Below are 19,408 nucleotides of genomic sequence, written 5' to 3'. Positions count from 1 at the left end.
GGGGGTTAGGAGCATTTGCTGCTCTTCCGGAGCACTAGAGTTCCCAGCATCCACATCCACATCTCACAGCTGGCCTTTGCAGACCCTGCATGCATGTGACACATCACTTACATACACAGGCATATGCATGTATGTATAAAATAATGAATAAGTAAATCTTTAAAAAATATATAACTTCAGCCAACAACTCCTACATGGCGCCTTTAAAAACTAGCATTCCTATAGTAAGGACCAACAAGGAAAGCAAATTGGAATAACTTCCAGACAAAGGATATCTTTAAGTAATTTTTTTATGAGCTGTATTCTCACTATGGCTTGCCCTTCTCGCATCCTGTCTGACGCTCCTGCCTCCCCAGCTCACTAATTCCACGTTCGTGCTCTCCCCGCTCCCCGTCGCTCTCACTCTCTCCTCTCCCCCTCGCTCTGCCCTCTCACTCTCACTCTCCCCCCTCGCTCTCCCCTCTCGCTCTCGCTCTGTATAGAACAAATAGGCAAACAAACAAGAATTCTAAAACTAAAAATAATAAAGCATAGGAAAGACACACAGAGATACACACACAAAAATAAAGACAAAACCCAATAAAATCCCACAAAATTGGAAACTATACTATGCAAGCCAAAGACCAGGAAGACCAAAAACTGCCCAAAGCAAGTGGTATGAGATGCAGAAGCCTACAAAGAATACCACAGGGGTCACTTTGTCTTGGCTGTCTTCTCCTGCCCTTAAGTGAGACACCACGGGAGAAAACATTTTGCAAATGATGTCAATCTGAGATTGCTTCTTGGTTAGGGATGGAAGCTCATCAGACATAGAATTTAATAATTTAATAATATGTGGAAAGAGCTCAAGAAGGATAAGTATACTCTAAGAAAGCATAAACAGTTGAATGAAATAAAGAAGTCGATTCAGGAATGCAAATGATGTCCATAGAGGATAGATGTATTGAAGGATGCCAAGCGTGGTGGCGCACGCCTTTAATACCAGCACTCGGGAGGCAGAGGCAGGTGGATCTCTGTGAGTTCGAGGCCAGCCTGGTCTACAAAGTGAGTCCAGGACAGCCAGGGCTACACAGAGAAACACTGTCTTGAAAAACAAAAACAAAAACAAAAAAAGAAAGAAAGAAAGAAATATTGAAGGAAAGTCAAACTTATTCTACAAATTTAAAAAATAGGAGGAGGCTAAGATCAGGTGGTAAAGTGATTAAATAAATAAATGAATGAATGAAAAAGAAAAATCAATAGCAAAAATAGAAAAAAATCTCAGTGGAGAACCTTACATATAGAATGGATTATAGAGATTAGTATCATGGCTTGAAGACAAGGAAAAAGATTGGATCAGCCAGTCAAGAGTAACGATAATTGAAAAAAAATAGTAATTTAATAGAACACAGGAGAACTTTGAGATACTATGAAAGATTTTTTTTAATGTATAAAGTATGATCAGAGCAGTATATGTCAAAGAAAGAAAATATCCCAATAAAATCATAAGACAAAACTCAAGGCTTGGAAAGAAAAGCTAATTCAGATACAAGAGACGCATAAAATACCAAATAGACCAAATCAAAGATACTTCCCATATCATATCATAGTTAAATAACCAAAAATGCAGCACAAAGAGAGTCAGAAGCTGCAAGAGAAAGAAGAGAAGTCACACTTACAGGAAGGCCAATTATAGTAACAGCTGACTGACTGTCAGCAGAAATTTTTAAAAGGAAAGGCTTAAATATGTATTCAAGTTCTGAAAGACCACAGCTAAGCCAGGCTCTATCTGATGTAACTGAAGGAAAAAGAAAAATGGTTTCCATGATAAAAGGAGGCAAATAGGAACTAAAAAAACCCTAGAATCTATTTTCAATAAAATGAAAAAACTACATTAAAAAAGACAAATAGAATTTATGACCTTAACATTGTTCTGTTCTAAGATGCTAGAAGGAATACTTCAGATTAAAGAGGATGAACACCTCCAAGATGCCACAGGAGAAAAATATATAATTCTAGGTGAGTTAAGCAAATGAACTAGAAAATAGAAAATAACCAGAATTAATGTGTACCATTCAATAATAACTCTGAATATTAATGTTCTTACTTCACCCAATAAAATATACAGACTACCAGACTAGAGTAGAAAGCTTTAGATTCAACTTTTTGCTGCCTCTAAGAAACATATTTCACCATCAAAGGCAGACACTACCTTAAGAGAGAGGGATGGAAGGGGTGTTCCAAGTCAATGGAGCTAGGAGACAAGCAAGCGTAGCTATTCTAATTTTAGAAAAAAAATAGACTTCAAATAAACACTAGTTAGAACACATGAAGGGCACTTGAGGGAAATTAAATATTACAACCCAAACCCCTATTTACAATTTGTCTTTTTATACTGATAAAAACTGGCTAAAAATATTTGTAAATAAGAAGGAAGCTTACACACTGAAGGTGTGAATGATCTTGATTGTAGTAAAAATATCATACCAATCTAAGAAATCAAAATTACAGACCTAATGAGACAGATTTTCAAATGAACTAGTTCCAAAATTAACTTTACTGAGTATGTATTCCTCATCTACTTTTTAAACATTTTATAATATCTTATAGCTATAAATGCACAAAAAAGATAAAAAGTATTGTTTCATATAGTTTTTAGATAGTTTCTATCTCATTTGGTTTTAGATTTTTCAATTGCTAAATAGAAAATTTAACAAGTAAATTAAGCAGAGGAGTAAATGAATCTTTCCTGCCTTTAAAAACAAAGCAAAACAGTAAAGTCTTTGGATTTAAAAGACTGATAAATACATTTACTTCCAGAACAGCAGCAGTGCCAACTGAGGCTTCCCATGGGAGATAACGCGGAGTCGGCCATGTTGGTTGGCATGGGTCCCGTTATCACCTTTTGTGTGTCATGCTGCTCAGTACAACTGAATGCTGGGAGATGGGTGTCTGCATTGAGAGGACAGGGCACAGGTCTATACTGTCAGCCTCGGCAGCCTGAAGCCTCCTCTTAATGTTTCAGGGACCTCGGCTCATGTCAAACTAAGATTCGTGGCTCAACCAGAAGAGAATTTCAAGACTATTTCAGAGAGGAATTTTAAACTCAGAGCAAAGCTGAGTTTGGGTTTTACTAAAAGTAATAATGGGAGCAGGAGCACGGGTCTCGGTTTCTCAAAGAAGTCACGGAAAATAAAACAGAACCAAGTGTAAGAAAGATTGGGCTTCCCAAGACAGAGTCCCAACCAGTGTTCACAACATTAGTTCTATCTGCCATTTAAAAGGTGTAAAAAACCCCTTTTTTCTTTCTTTCTTTCTTTCTTTCTTTCTTTCTTTCTTTCTTTCTTTCTTTCTTTCTGTTCTAATAAGTGAGATATAGGGTGGCTTCAAACATACCTTGAATGGAATTATAATTTATAATGTAAAGCCAGAGACACCAAGGCTCCACAAGGGATTTGGTACATTCGGGACAGTTCCCTATGAGTGGAGTTTTTTATAAGAGTCTTAGAATGTCATAGGTTTACAGGTAGGAAGAGAAAAAGACCTTTACCAGCTGATTTTGCTGCAATTTTTTTCCTAATTAATTAACTTACATATTCACTTTATAAACCAATTGTAGCCCCCTCCCTCCTTTCCTCCCAGTACCACCATCCCTCCCTCTTCCTGTATCCTCCCTACCCTACCCCCTCAAAAAATGGGAGATCCCCCCCCCCCACTTACCCATCCCAGTCACGTCCAGTCGCATCAGAACCAAGCTCATCGTCTAACACAGTGGCCTGGTGAGGCAGCCCCACCAGGGGGAAGTGACCAAAAAGCATGCAAGAAAGTCCTTATCAGAGACAGCCCCTACACTGCTTACTAGGGGACCCACATGAAAACCAAGCCGCCCATTGGGTACATATGTGTAGGGGGCCTAAGTTCAGTCTGTGCATGGTCCTTCGTTGGTTGTTTCAGTCTCTGTAAGCCCCCCCGGGGCCCAGGTTAGTTTTCTCTCTTGGTCTTCTTGTGGAGCTCCTGTTTCCTCCTTGCCCTTCTGTCATTAATAACACTTTACAAGGTTCTCTCTGCTCCATCCAGTGTTTGGCTGTGAGACTCAGCATCTGATTCAATCAGTTGCTAGACGGGGCCTCTCAGAGGACAGCTATTCTACGCTCTGGTCTGCAAGCATAGCAGAGTGTCATTAGTAGTGTCAGGGGTTGGCTCTCTTGCATGGTTGTGGCCAGGCATTGGTTGGATATTCCCCTGATCTCTGCTCTTTCTTTATCCCTGCACATCTTGTAGGCAGGGTAAATTTTGGGTCGATGTTTTTATGGGTGGGTTGGTGTTCCTCTCCCTGTACTAGGAGTCCTGTCTGGTTAGAGGATGGCCTCTTCAGTATCCAAGTCAGTCACTAGTAGCGGTCTCAGCTAGAGTCGCCTCCATATCCTCCCAGGAGCCTAGCCTGTTGTAGGTCTCCAGCCTGTCTCAGGAACGCCCTAGACCACAGTGTCTCTTGTCTCTTCAAGTCCTCTGTTCCCTCCCGTTCTCTCCCCATCCATATCTGATCTCCACCGTCATAGCTAGTCCTCACAGAAGAGGCATCCAGGTCATGTGTACCTCAAGTCCTACAAAGATCTGTGTTCAAAGTATGGTATCTTCAGCAATAGGAACTTAACTTTCAGTTCTGGAAGGAAACCAAAGCCCATGTTTTTTTGACCCATGTACTCTTCCAAGCACAAACTTAAGAGGAAGTTTTCAATGCCCTGCACTGCGTTTTTATTACATAGTATGTAGCTCTTGGGAACATCATTCCCCCATTTTGTAGAACTCAGACATACACACAAATGGTTTGGTAAGCTTGTAAAATATTACCCCAGGTGTTTTCAAACATACTTAGTGTTATTTATCCTTCCTGCCTCCATCTCCCTCTTCCCCACACACCCAGGAAGGACATCTCTCTCCCTTTATAGTGTCTGTGTCCCACTATCCCTATGGTCCCTTTTAAATTTCTTGGTTTCTGATTCCGGTTAATTTTTTTTTTTTTTTTATTGCGCAATGGTCAGATTTGGGATACATGGATTATTTCATTTTTCTGTATTTGTTAAGGTTTGTTTTGTGTTCCAGTATGTGGTCTAATTTTGAGGAGCTTCCATGTGCTATTGAGTAGAATGTATATTCTTTGAGGTTTGGATGGAATATTCTGTAGGTATGCTAGGTCCATTTGAAATAAGATGCCTTTTTGTTTGTTTGTTTGCTTGCTCGCTTTGTTTTGTTTTTCCAGACAGGAGTTTTCTATGTAACCCCCTGACAAAATGGACTCCCTTTGCACTCCAGGCTGGCCTCAAACTGGCCTGTTTCTGCCTCCCAAGTCCTGGGATTGAAGACGTATGCCACCATGCCCAGCTATAAGATGCAATTTGATACTCATGTTTCTGTTTATTTTTCTTTTCAGATGACCTATTTATTGGAGAAAGTTGGGCATTGAAATTGGTTACTATTTTTTTTTGGTTTGTGTTTATCTGGGCCTTTATTTCCAATAGTAGGTTCTTTATGGAATTGGGAATACCAAAGGTTGGCATATATGTTTAATATTATAATCTTTGCTAGGTTATTTGTTCCCTTGATTAGAATGAAGTGCCCTTCTTTGTGTCTTCTGATTAATTTTAGTTTGAGTCATTTGATAGATGTTGGGTTGACAACACCTGTTTGATTCTTGGTTTCATTTGCTTGGAATACTTTTTCCCATCTTTTCATTTTAAGGTGGTTCCTACCTTTAAAGCTAAGATGGGTTTCTTATAAACAACAGAAAAATAAATGTTATTTCTTAAAACATTCAGCTAACCTACTCTTTTGATTGGAAAGTTGAGACCATGCCTGTTTAGAGTAATTATTGAAAGGGGTGTGTGTGTGTGTGTGTGTGTGTGTGTGTGTGTGTGTGTGTGTGTGTGTGTGTCTTCATCATGTATTTGTTTTTGGATTTTGTTTGCTACTTTGTTTCTTAGTCATGTTTATGTTTCATTAATCTAGCTTCATTTGTCTTTCTAGACTGTCTTGGCTATGCTCCTTCTTCTCTTTGTTTTGAAGTGGATTTTTCAAGTATTCTTTTCAGCATTTTTTTTTTTTTTTTTTTTTTTTTTGGTGTGTATTTTTTTCCTAAGTGTTTGAGTCATGTAAAGTTTTTCTTTCTCCTTTAACTCTGGCAGATCACATTGCTTTTTCTAGCTTTTTTTTTTTTTTTTTTTTTTTTTTTTTTTTTTGATGTGTATGTTTTTTTTCCTAAGTGTTTGAGTCATATAAAGTTTTTCTTTCTCCTTTAACTCTGGCAGATCACGTTGCTGTTGCCGGATGCAGTGGTCTAGTTTGGCAACCCCCATCTTTAGGAACTTAGAGGACACTGCTTCAGGCTTTTCTGGCTTTCAGAGTTTCCATTGGGAGGTTAGCTGTTATTCTGATGGGTTTTCCATCCTTTGTGACTGTGTGTTTGTTTCTTTCTTGCAGCTTCTCTTTTTTCCTTTGTTCTGTTTATTTAGTGTTTGGACTATGATGCATCAGGGCAGTTTCTAACCTGGTATTGTCCAGATGTAGTTCTGTGTGGTTTTTGAACTTGTATAGGTGTGTCTATTATCATTTGAGGAATGTTTCTTCTGTGATCTTATTAAAGAGCTGGTCTTATGCCCGTGATTTTAGATTATCTTTCCTCATCTACGTCTACAATTCAGATTTGCTCTTCTGGTGGTGTCTCACGTCTGGTGCATTTTTTCCCGAGCTTTGTAAAATTATTCATATGTTCTGTTTATTTGGTCTATATCCTCTGCTTTATCTGTGAGCCTGACATGCTGTTCTCCCCTTGATTCCACCTGTCTCTCTCTGTCCTGAGTTTCTTAATTTGGATCCTACATTTTTATGTCTTATCTTCATTTTAGCTTGTGTTCTTCTCAGTGTTTCTATCCCTATTGAATTTAGTTTTCAAATCTTCAGTTACCTTCATCATTTCCTACAGTGTGTATTTGTATCTTGGAAATGACTCAGATAGTTATTATTGTCCTCTTAGAGTTCAAGGGGGTGTCTTTTTAAATTACTTGATAAAATTCCTTCGTAACATTATGATTCTTTAAAATCCTTTGTCCTGGGGGCCCATCTAGGTAGTTCTCACAAGAGAACACTTCAGTAGGACTAGTGGGTTTGACAGGAGACCTGTTGCCTTGGCCATTCATGTTTTTTTGTTTATTGGTTTGTTTGTTTCTGCAATTTGACCTGGACGTGTGGAGTCCTTTCATTGGTTATGTGTCTGATGTGAGAATCTGCCCTTCCAGTGCATGGCACATACATGACAAGAGCTAGCCCAGGTACAAGGGGTGGATGATCTGTTTAATTGATCCAGGCAAAGATGGCTCCCAAACCATGGGTCCAGTGCTTGTAATAATGGCAGCAGGTAGATGGAAGGATGGAAAAAGAAAGCAGCGTCTTCCCAGTTCAAGGTGATTTGCGAACAAAATGGGTTTCATGGATGTGGAATTATCCACGTGGGTATGGCTATGGGTGTGGAAATACCAGCAGGCGTGGTGAGAGATGGGAAAGGGAGGAGAGTAGGCCACAGTTGGTGGGGGCAGAAAAGGCAAACAGAGAAGGAAATGCCCGGCCAGGGCGGCTGGTGAACTAGACGTGTGGGTGTGTGCTCCTGTCTCATTCCTGTACTGAATTTTTTCTAACTTACGATGGTGTTGGCTGTGAGTTTGTCATATTCATTGCACTGAGATATGATCCCTTTGCTGTACAGAAATACATCTCTCCAGGCCTGCCTTCTATAGGACTTTTACCATGAAGACATGTTGAATTTTGTCAAAGGCTTTTTCTTCAAAGGTCGAATTCTGCTGTGAATCATGTAGACCTGGACTCAAAGATAATTTTAAGACTATAAGAATAATCATAATCCTTCCTGAGATTAGACGTTAGAGGTTTTTAATTGTCATATATTTTTTAATTATAATATTATCTTTGATCTTCTAATACGCCAAACACACAGAATCATCTGGTAGGTACAACTAGACAGTGGCTGTTAATGTCATGGCTTGCTGTCAAAATGTATGGGTACCAAAATGGGTACCAAACTCAGACAAACAGTCTGATTCTGTATTAAGAACTAGAGTCTCTTTATTGTTTCCGAAGAGTGACATTAAAGCATGCTTTCATTCACAAGTTGTAATTCTTAATGTTCTCGTCACTCATTTTAGCTTTGTTTTCTTTTAGTTCTGAGCAAGACAAAGAAGAATGGATCAAGGTAACTTTTATTTTTATTTTTGGTTTTCAGACCTCAGTGCATAAGAAATGTACACAATGGGGCCTGGAGAGATATCTCAGTGGTTATGAGTTCTTCTTAATCTTGCAGAAGCTCAGTTTAGTTCCCAGGACTTACATGGTAGCTCAAAAATCACCCCAACCTCAGTTTCAAAGATGAAATGTCCTCTTCGCACCTTTGTGGACACCAAACATACATATGATGTAAAATGCATACATACGCCAGGCAAAACACGCATAAAATAAATTATACACACACACACACACACACACACATATATATATACACACACACACACATATATATACACACACACACATATATATATACACACACACACACACACACACACATATATACACACACACACACACACACATATATATATATATATATATATATACACACACACACACACACACATACATACATACACACAGGTTTAGATTTTTAACAAGTTCACTTAACTTTAAAGATGATTCTTATTATATTTTTCTGTGGTAAGGTATACTTATTAATGTGTATATGATGTGGTAATATACATTTGGGATTTAACTATATTTTAGGCCCTTCAGGACAGTATCGATGCTTTTCATCAAAGGCACGAAACCTTCAGAAATGCAATTGCGAAAGATAGTGACATTCCCCTGGAAGTTTCTGTAAGTTTTTAACTTTGAGATCATCTATCTCTTTGTTTTCAAGACATCACCTGACCGTGTCATTAACAAATCTTTTCCCTTGCAGTACCAGAATCGGTTGTACAGAGACAGTCATTCTCTCAGCTGGGCGCAGTGGCGCAGGCCTGCAAACCCAGCAGCAGCCAGGGAGGCAGAGGCAGGCGCATCTCTGTGAGCTTCAGGCCAGCTTGGTCTGCAGAGCTACACAGAGAGCTGGATACAATAGTAAACGACTTGTAGCACTTTGAATTTTTTACCTCCTTTCATAGATCTTGAGTACCAAAAATGGTTTGAACAGCATTGGTAGCATGCTATTTAAAAGGGATATGGGGCTGGAGAGATGGCTCAGAGGTTAAGAGCACTGACTGCTCTTCCAGAGGTCCTGAGTTCGATTCCCAGCAACCACATGGTGGCTGACAACCATCCATAATCAGATCTGGTACCCTCTTCTGGCGCACAGACAAAACGCTGTGTATATAATAAACAAATGAATCTTAAAAGGGATAATATTTTTTTTCTATTGAAAGTCAACCTGTGTTTCCCATTTAGACTGCTGAGCTAGGAAAAAGAGCACCGAGATGGATCCGGGATAATGAGGTAACAATGTGCATGAAGTGCAAAGAGTCCTTCAACGCCCTGACCAGAAGGCGGCATCACTGCCGCGCATGTGGACATGTGAGTGAGCTTTCTTGGTTCTTACAGTTGTTAGTAACCACATAGGTAAAATCAAATCAGCAGCCTAGAAACAATAATAATCACTTAGTAAGCCCGATTTGGAGCTAATTGAGTGCAAAGTACTGTGCTGTCCCGTGAAGAAAAGGAATGCGGTAAACTCCTGGCTTGGTGGAGATTACGTTGTGAAGAAGAAAGTGAATAGTAATTCAAATTAGTGTGCAGCCAGAAAGTTGAATTGGAGAGTATTAGTAATGGAAGATTTGGGACTGGATTTAATTAGACAAAAGAAGACCGATGTGAGGGACCGGCATTTGCTTAGATGCCTAAGCGGCGAAGGTCCTCATCCTAGCCGGGAAATCAAGAGGAGTTTTGCATACCAGGAGTCTGCCCCTACTCCGTGCACTAGGACAGCCATGATCCATGAGTGAAATTGCTAGGAAACCTTGTGGCTGGGCATAAGCTTTTAAAAAGTGACACGGATTGTAGTTAGAGTGATAATAATCAAAGAAGTTGGTGTATTTGAAAAGGCAAGAGAGGAAAGCCACCTTACACGTGAAAGTTACAGCTTTCACAGGGTAGGGCAAAGCCCTCTCTTTAACAGAGGTGAGAGACGGGCGAAGTGGATAAGTGAATTGGGGGGCATTTCACTATGGGGGCATGTTAGTGGTGGGCAGTGAGGGCATCTAGGGTCAGCTGAAAGGAAAGGGGAAAGTGAGAGCCGAGAGAGAAAAGTGAACCTTGCAGCCACACAGATGAAATTTCCAGTTAGAAATCCAAACAGAAATTGTTAGCAACAATGACTCCTTTTTGATAACAGAATTCCGCAACACAGGCTAGAGAAGGCGGAGAGCAAGGTGCATGGAGAATAAATGTAATTAAAAAAAAAAAAAAAAAAGTGAGGGTGAGGCCGGGAAAACACGCAGAAACTCCAGAACAGAAATTGAGGCACAGCGGAGTTGGTCGTGTTTGTCTCTGAGGGTGGGGACTGCGGTCGCAGGGGCCTTTGGTGGCACGGCAGCCTCTGGCAGCGTATTGAATGCGGCAGAATGCTTGCTGAGGTGGACATGAATCACCTGGCGCTGCAGTAATGCTAGGAGACAGGAAAGAAGTTGGAGCAAAGGTCTGGTATGAAGAGCAGGAAGAGATTGGTTTAAGTAGCGGGGAAGATGAGGAGACCCAGGACAAGGAGCGCACGCAGGTCTGGGTACCCGGATGTGTGCGAGGAGCCGTAAGTGATAGGAAAAACAGATGAGCCTCACTGCCCCACCATTGTGTGCATCCTTCTGACTTGTAGCTACTTCACTTTTATTTGTTCTTTGAATATTTTTAATTTCTAAATTGCTTTTCTTCTAAATCTACCCAATTCTCTTTGATTTTTTTTTTAACTGTCATTTACTTTGTTCAAACATTTCTTGTGTAATTTTAGAATGTATATTCAGTAATGCTCGTATCTGAAGAACAATGGATAGGTGAAGCCACTTTTTAGTGGTTTCCAATTGTGCTTTTTAGGGTGTGTGTGTGTGTGTGTGTGTGTGTGTGTGTGTATGTGTGTGTGTGTGTGTACTCCTGCAGTTGCATGCTAGTGTTTTGTTGATACTTCATGACACTTCTTTCACAAGTTCCAGCATAATGAGTAGGTCTCAGATTCCCCTTTCCTGTGTCCTTTAGGGTTCGAGAACTTTCTCTTCCTGCTAAATGTGAGTTTTTGCTATTCATATAACATTACAGTTTCAACTCACCATTTTTCCTTTGATTTATTTATTCATCGGATTGCTCTGTTTCATTTTTTGGATTTTTAATGCAAAGAACTGAACCATTAAAATTATATTTGCTTTGTGTCCATAAATCGAGTTCTACTATGGCAAAAAAGCTTCTCAGAGAACTATCTATAAAGTTTATCTTGGGCTGGAGAGATGGCTCAGCCATTAAAGGCTAGGTTTACACCAAAAATATAAAGTCTATCTTGTAGTCAAAGCAGAGCTTTTTTTTCTGTATGCTCTATCAATAGTAGCTGTGTAAACTTGACTTTTCTCTAAGCGAAGCATTTATCCTAGAGATGTTTCTTATCATAATTTAATAGTTACATTACTAACATATAAAATGAATGTTTATGTAATTATGTTACATATGTAACATGCAGATATATGTTACATAATTATCACATGATATGGCTGGCCACCGAACTGAGTTTCATTTGGAAAGAGGAGGAAAAAAAAGGGTGAAATGAAGTTACCAGGGTGGGGAATAGTACCTTTGGAGGGGCCTTGTGAACCAAGTTAAACATTATACCTTAATAATAAAAATTCTCTTAAGATTGAGGAAACATGTTATGACCTAATATGTTATTTGTATGTTAAGCACAATTTAGATAGCTAACTCTTAGCTTGTTCTTCTTTATTCTTAAATTTTCCTGCATCTCTTTTCCTGACACTTAAATTAAACTTAGTAAGGCAGTTTGTAGTCAAAATTACATCAGTGGCAAACACCTATCTCTGTACAAACTGTGTAAATTGATCTTTGAGTTTGTTTAAAATGAGTAACTTTATCATTGGTCAACAGATTTTAAAAGTTTGTGTGGAGATTATCAAATACAATGATATGATTTGAAAATAAAATAGTTAAATTGAGTTTACAGATACATGTACATCTAACATTAATCCTCCAAAGTAATTTTGTTGTAATTATGAGAAAACTGTGGTATTTATCAAGGTTGGGTAGAAATTGAACCCAGGCCTTTGAACGCTAAGTCTGTGCTCTATCACTGACCGTGTGTGTGTGTGTGTGTGTGTGTGTGTGTGTGTGTGTGTGATTTCAACCTCTGAATCTACTCCAAATTTTCACTTATAAATGTATATATTTTTAAATAAACTTTACCTACTATAAGTTTGAGGGAAATGTAGTTTCCTGAGTAAGAAAATAATTATGTGAACCTAGAATATTTCTAGACCACTGTAATAAATTGAAAAGCACCATTTACTCACATGCATTTGCATCATGGTCATCTACTCATTGACACTATGTACCTGTTGGGTGTAGTGAACAAAATGGTCAAAAGCAGTCTCCTTCAAAGACTGTGAGAGAGAGAAGAAGAAAGGAGCATGGTGCTTCTGGGTCATAGTAGATGGAAGAGGAAGGGAGCACGGCAAGGAAGCCAGAGCCAGGGAGGAGAGGCCAATCACACAGAACGCCATAGACTATAACTAATATTTTATTTTAACCAAAAACAAAGGAAAGACTGAAGTCTTTTTGGTTTGGTTTGGTTTGTAGACAAGGTCCTACTTTCCAGTCCTCACTGGCCTGGAACTTTCTACTCATGTAGACCAGGCTAGCCTGGCCCTCAGCTCAATAGAGATCTTTCTGCCTCTGCCTCTAGTGTGCTGGAACTAAAAGCATGCACCACCAGGCATGGTTTTAGACAGAAGAAATTTTAAGTATAAGAGGAACATGTCAAACTCACATCTTAAGACTGCTACACACTACTTGGAAAATAGATTCTTGTAGAATGTTAGGGCGGAACCTAAGGATGTGTCAAGGACCAGTCAGTCTATGAGTCCAAATGTGAGTACTAATTCTTATACTTAAAAAACAATTGAAGAAATACCTTTAGAAGTTAAAGTCAGCATGACGCAATATGCTGCATCTATAAAGGTAGGTAAATAGCATTGGAATTACCTACATGCTGTTGGATGGCTGTGCTATTCCCTGTGAGAAGTGGGGCTATGAGAGGAGAGAGGGTGCCATGCTACATCCAGGGCCAGGGGTTAGAGGTCAACATGGTACTCAGATTCTGTCACAGACATTACCAAAATACTTTGATATGTTCAATATCTTTTGAAATGTTCTTAGGCTAATGAAAAATAAAAGTTTTATATTTAACTTTCTTTTGTACATATGAATATGTCCTAACCCTAATTGTCTTATCTATAATTATTCATTTTGAATATCCCTTTTAAAATTGAAGGTGGTTTGTTGGAAATGTTCTGACTACAAAGCTCAACTTGAGTATGACGGTGGAAGATGGAACAAAGTTTGCAAAGACTGTTACCAAATAATAAGTGGATTCACAGATAGTGAGGAAAAGAAAAGAAAAGGGATTTTAGAGGTAAAGTTAAATTCTTTGTATTTTTAGATAACGGACTCTCTTAGCCATAAGGAATGTAAGTAACGCACCTTCTTTGCCTTTGCATTCGGGTTAACAGTGAATGAGAGTTGTGTTTTTTACTTTAGTTTATTGCCCATGGCTCCGGCCTGATTGTATAGAAAGGTGGGATGCATAAATTGTTGTGTTTTCTTTATAGGAAAGCTTCCAGTATCATCATATTAATGTTGAAAACCCCTGCATATGAATTGTCAAATTTAGATAAAGTACTGTTTTATTTCCTAAAACACAACTTCAGCTTACTGTGGTTGTGTGATAGCTGGGCTCAGCAGCTTCATGACTGCATCATTGTCAAAGCCAATCTCAAGTCAGTTTGATTTGTATTTTAGAGTTAATTTAGATTCTAGCAAGGAACTCTAAAGTAGCTTGTATCTGAAATAGATTTACTTCAAAAGATGTATTGACAAAATAAGAGTAATTTGTACAATAACACTTTGTGGTAGGATGGTCAAGATCAACTAGAGATAGGATCAACACTTTCTGCATCCAAAGTCATAAACAGACTTAGTTTAACAAGCAAATATACAAAACTCATTTGTGAGCTGGGAAAGGATCTTAAAGTTCAGTGCCCATTTGACATTAAATTATAAGCCCACAGCTAAAATTGTAATTAGGATTTCTCCTAGGATGTAGATACTCCTTGCATTACAGCCCAAGATGAAGCGTTCCTAGGCAGGAGGAAAGGGTTGTTATTCCTCACTGGGCCCCAGGACTGCAACCTCAAGGATGCAAGAAAAGTGACTGACTAGTGTGGTGAACACAGTGAGGCTGGTCCTGTGGTTCTGAAGAGAAGGTTCAGGCCACACTGATAAAACAAAAAAACTTTAGCTTTTTAGAAAGTCATATGCTGGGGGAGAAGTCATTAATTAGAGCAATTCATGTAATCAAATAAAAAATGTTGCATCTGTAAGTAGAAAATAAGCATGCCTATGCATACGCAGAGCATGGTGAGCCCTTTATCCTACACCAACAGGTATATTGTGCACTAGAGAACAGTAGTCAAGCTTTCTGTAAACAGAGTGTGGAAACATTTTACAGGCCAACAGGCAAAACACGGATTTTACAGGGGAATTTTAAGAGAGAAAAGAAATTTTTATTGTTAAAATTTAAGGTGTTTAACTCAATGTATTTTAAATTCCTTTTCCACTTTCGTATGTTTTTATAGTGTTTATGTGTTTATCTGCATGTTCTTGCATGTGTGTGGGCACACATGTTTTGAGGTGTGTGCACACACACCTGTGTTCGTGCATGCTTAGGCCACCTTCAGTTGCTCTTCCACCTTACTCATCGTCGCAGGGCTTCTCAAACAAGCCGAGGGCTCACGGCTGTGATGTGGCTAGTCTTGGTAGCCAGCCTGCTGCTAGGCGTCCTCTGTCTCTGCCTTCCAAAGCTGACTCCCACCCCCACCCTCACCCCCACCCCCAAGCCTGTAAGCTTCCTTTTGTCCTTTCAAACTGCTATACTGCTGTTTACATTTTTTAAGGAAAAAAAGAGAAACTTTTCAGAACATAACATTATTTAGTATATGATTTTATAATGTTGTGTAGTCATTTTTGTAATGTGGACCTGTTACTAAGAACTACACTTTTTTTTTTTTTTTTAAGGAAGGGTGGTATTTTACTTAGTGTTGGTCACAAGCATTTGCCTGCTAGAACTGCTTATGGGACATATAAAGACCAGTGCTGCCCTGGAGCTGACGGGCAGATCGCCATTTGGTTGATGCTTCTTAGACTGCCTAGGATCACACCTTGGTCATATCGCAAACCATCACCTCGTCATCATGCCCCTGGGCTCTCGCTGTTAGGGTTCTCAAGAGCAGTGGTTCTCAACCTTCCTAAGGCTGCCACCCCTTACAACACTTCCTCACGTTGTGACGAGCCCAACCATACAGTTATTTCCATTGCTACTTCATAACTATAATTTTGCTACTTTTATGAATCATAATATAAATATCTGTATTTTCCTATGGTCTTAGGTGACCCCTGTGAAGGGGTCATTTGAACCACAAAGGGGTCACGATGCACAGGTTGAGAATGGCTGCTCTAGAGGGACAGACTGGTAGGTTAAGTGCATATGACACAGGACGAGCTGGGTAGTCCAGCAAGGGCCATCGGTGTACAGAGGCAGCTGACAGAACCTGAGAGCTAGTCAGTTCTTTACTTCAGCAGTCTCGCTGAGGGCCTGGATGATTCTTGGAAAGTTGCTGATCTTCAGCCCAGGTTGGAAGCCAAGAAGCTAGATTGCAGAGTCTACAAAAGACAGCAGCAGCAGCAACAACAATGCCCTCGCCAGCAAGAAGCAGCAATCCTTTCTCTCAGTGGCTACTGCTCTGAGAAGGGTCTTTTCAGTTTAGTTGCCCCTGGAAACACCCTGGCAGACCTGCACAGAGTCACATATCTTAGTTAATACCAGATCCATTTGTGTTGACAGTCAAGATTAACTACCTCAAAAAAAACACCAAAAAGTCAATTGCTTAGAAGTTTTCCGTTGTTGTATTTTGTTGCTGTTGTTTTGAAATAGGATCTCACAAAGCATAAGCTGGCCATGATGTTAGCAGGGGTGACCTTGAACCTCTGGCCTTTACCTCTACCTCCCAGGCATGGAGTCCAGGCACGCAGCTGCATGCCTAGTTTGCGGCTGGAGTTTGAGGAGTTTGAGAAGAAAATGTCACCTTCCCCCAGTGACTTACAGTTTTATTGCTAGAGCTATATACAGTATATGAAAGGCTACATGTGAAAAATATCTTTAATATTATAAATATAAATCAGTGAGGATTTGTTTGCTTTTTTCATGTAAGTACCAATGTTGTTGCCCAGATTTAGAGTCCTACCCTTTGGAGCAGTAAGCCTTGCTTGCTATTATTCTGAGCACACATTAGTTGTCACAAAGTAAGACCTTACCTCCCTTACATCTTGTATCCTGTGGACGAAACTGAGTGGCACTGCCCTACGGTTGTTACATAGGAATAGAAGCAAAACGGCTTACTTCTAATAAAATATTTTAGCTAAATGTTTCTTTCCTTTTTAATATATCAGTAAGCAAAGCAGAAAGCTAAGGCACTCTTCAAAAGTTTGCTCTAATGAGATGCTTCTACCTTGGGAGCTAAGGGTCATGCTGGAGCCGTGGGCCCAATGCTGACTCAGGCTGGCTGAGCTCAGGCTCCAGCATGTCAAACTCTAAGTATGGACTCTTAAGGGGAGCCTGGTTCAAAACCCTGAGCTTTAGAAACGATGAAAGCTCCTGGCTTCTCCGCATTGGTGTGAACACTACACATCTCAGTCAGCAGTCAGTAACTGGTGCCTGTCTAAGTACAAAGTCTAGTACTGTAGAGTTAAAAATGACCTTGATATTTTGTCATCATACAATAGAGGAAAACTAGTAAATGTAAATACATCGTTTGGGAGGGTGACCCAAGGAGACCTGTTATATAAACACAGCATATTTTATAAATATTTCCCTTAAGGTATGTTTCATCCCTATCTAATTTACTACGTTTATTTTTTTTTTCTAGATTGAATCAGCAGAAGTATCTGGAAATAGTGAGGTATGCAGTTTTCTCCAGTACATGGAGAAGTCAAAGCCTTGGCAGAAAATATGGTGTGTGATCCCCAAGCAAGACCCCCTAGTGCTGTACATGTATGGCGCTCCTCAGGTAACTAAGGCATATGTGGGCGAATGGCGTGGCTGGGACAGAGAGAGGCATGTGGGCACTGATCCTCGGGAGAACAAAAGAGATCAGGCAGTGTCGCTGTGTCACATCCAATTTTTAAAAATAATTAAAAGTAAAATTGATTCTGTTGATTTAAACTGTTCTTCTTACAGTTGCATGTCATTTATTTGATAAATCATTAGTCCCCTGTCAGCTCATATTTTTATTTGGAAGAAAAGGTAAGTTGAGTAAGGATCACAGGAGTGGAGTAAGAAGGAAATTAATCAAACAGCAATGAAGAGCAAACAGTTTGTAAAGAAAGAACACTGGGACATGTTTGTGGTTGATTTTACTTGTTAATAGTAACAGAGACCTAAGGACAAAGTAGTTGAAAGGAAGAGAGTTTATGGGAATCTTGAGTTAATATTAGTCAGGAGCAAGTTTTTGTGAACCATGTGTATAGACAGCTAAGCTGCGATCAACTCTAGTGCCAGTGTAGCTTCCGGTTCAGCGAGAACCTGACATACAGATTGTTTTGCTTGGAAATAACACCTAAATCAAACCATACATTCATTTCCTTCAGAAACATAAAGAATTAAGTTTGTCAGATTTTAGCCTCATCTTACATCAAGAACTAGTGGGAAAAAATTTAGAAAAGCCCTGAAAATGCTGTTTTCCCTGTCCATAATTAAGTTGAGTGAAACATTAAAGAAAATATCATTATTAACCCTTAGTGGTGTTTGCTGGCTTAAACACTAAGATGGCTGTAATTCACCCTCCACCTAAGTGGAGAACTGCATGGACTTTGAATGAGCTCCCCTACAGCAGCAGGCTTTTGCACCCGTGGTTCCTAGCTCATCTGAGTGTCAGCTCTACTTTATTCAGCCAATATTATCATTGGCCCCATACACAGACACTAAAATCACCCTTTGTCCAAAGAGAGTTCATGAGTGAGGATCTGTGCGACGCAAAGACCACATGTAACCATGTAATGTCTTACACTCATATATACAATGTCTTTTGCATAGGACGTCAGAGCCCAGGCGACCATACCACTCCTGGGCTACGTCGTGGATGACATGCCTAAGAGTGCAGATCTGCCACACAGTTTCAGACTGACCCAGTCCAAGTCTGTGCACAGCTTTGCTGCAGACAGTGAAGAACTGAAGCAGAAATGGCTGAAAATCATCCTTCTAGCTGTCACAGGAGAGACACCAGATGGCCCGAGTGAGCATCCAGACACCTTGAGCACTCTCCCTGGACCCAAGAACAGGTCTGAATGCTGAACAGCAGCTGCCAGGGTGGAGCCTCCAGTAAGACACATAGCCCAAGGTGGCCCAGCCCTCTCCCTCGTCTCTTAGCACTTTACATTGAGAAATACGGTGTCATAAACACATCTTTTGGGAACTTTTTCATATGTTTGTATACTCTTAGTAAAATCAGTGTGCAGGCCATTCTTCTGTTGAGGTTCTGAAATAATGTAGAAAATGGGACGTTTTTGATAAGCTATTCCTTAACTCAAGGCTCAAGCGGGAAGATGCCAATCGATTGTATCACTACCTGGTTATAATGGGCCTTTCATTGAAGAATCCTTCCGTGTCTTGTTCGCATGTAGGACTTGTGACAGTATGGAAGATATACCTCCACGTAACCAAAATAGATCTGTGGCTAAAAAGTACAGGGACAGTTTAAAGTGTCGGGTGAACGTGTCTAGTTTGTAAGTCTCAAGTTTCTGTTCTTAATACAACACAAAATAATACAAGTTGCTGGTGTTCATACTTTTTGACTTAAGGTAGTACTTGGTTTTGTAGAATTACCTGAATAATAAAATATCTAAATATAAACCAATTTACCTGTATATAGTTTTGAAAATGAGTTTGAACATGTGAGCTTTTCTCCTCAGCATTTGTTTCATTTTCACTCTGGTTCTTTTTTAAATATACAACCTATTTTATCTCTTAATTCAGCAATGTTCTAAACTTAGGAAAAAAATT

General features: G+C 39.6%; 1 protein-coding gene across 1 annotated transcript in view; it reads left to right on the top strand.

Annotated features, from left to right (window-relative positions):
- Fgd4 (FYVE, RhoGEF and PH domain containing 4) overlaps positions 1–19,146 on the top strand; it is a 147,623-nt gene extending 128,477 nt beyond the window's left edge. The window contains exons 13-18 of the mRNA XM_051150591.1: positions 8,206–8,236; positions 8,821–8,913; positions 9,481–9,606; positions 13,568–13,708; positions 17,277–17,417; positions 18,443–19,146. Coding sequence (XP_051006548.1) covers positions 8,206–8,236; positions 8,821–8,913; positions 9,481–9,606; positions 13,568–13,708; positions 17,277–17,417; positions 18,443–18,700 — 790 coding nt within the window. The 3' untranslated portion in view covers positions 18,701–19,146. The remainder of the gene's footprint in view (positions 1–8,205; positions 8,237–8,820; positions 8,914–9,480; positions 9,607–13,567; positions 13,709–17,276; positions 17,418–18,442) is intronic.
- Positions 19,147–19,408: the final 262 nt, after the last annotated feature.

The sequence above is a fragment of the Acomys russatus genome, chromosome 8 (assembly GCF_903995435.1).
Source record: "Acomys russatus chromosome 8, mAcoRus1.1, whole genome shotgun sequence".
Lineage (NCBI taxonomy): Eukaryota > Metazoa > Chordata > Mammalia > Rodentia > Muridae > Acomys > Acomys russatus.
The sequence above is the reverse complement of the archived record's forward strand: the minus strand, read 5'-3'. Positions and strand labels throughout refer to the sequence as shown.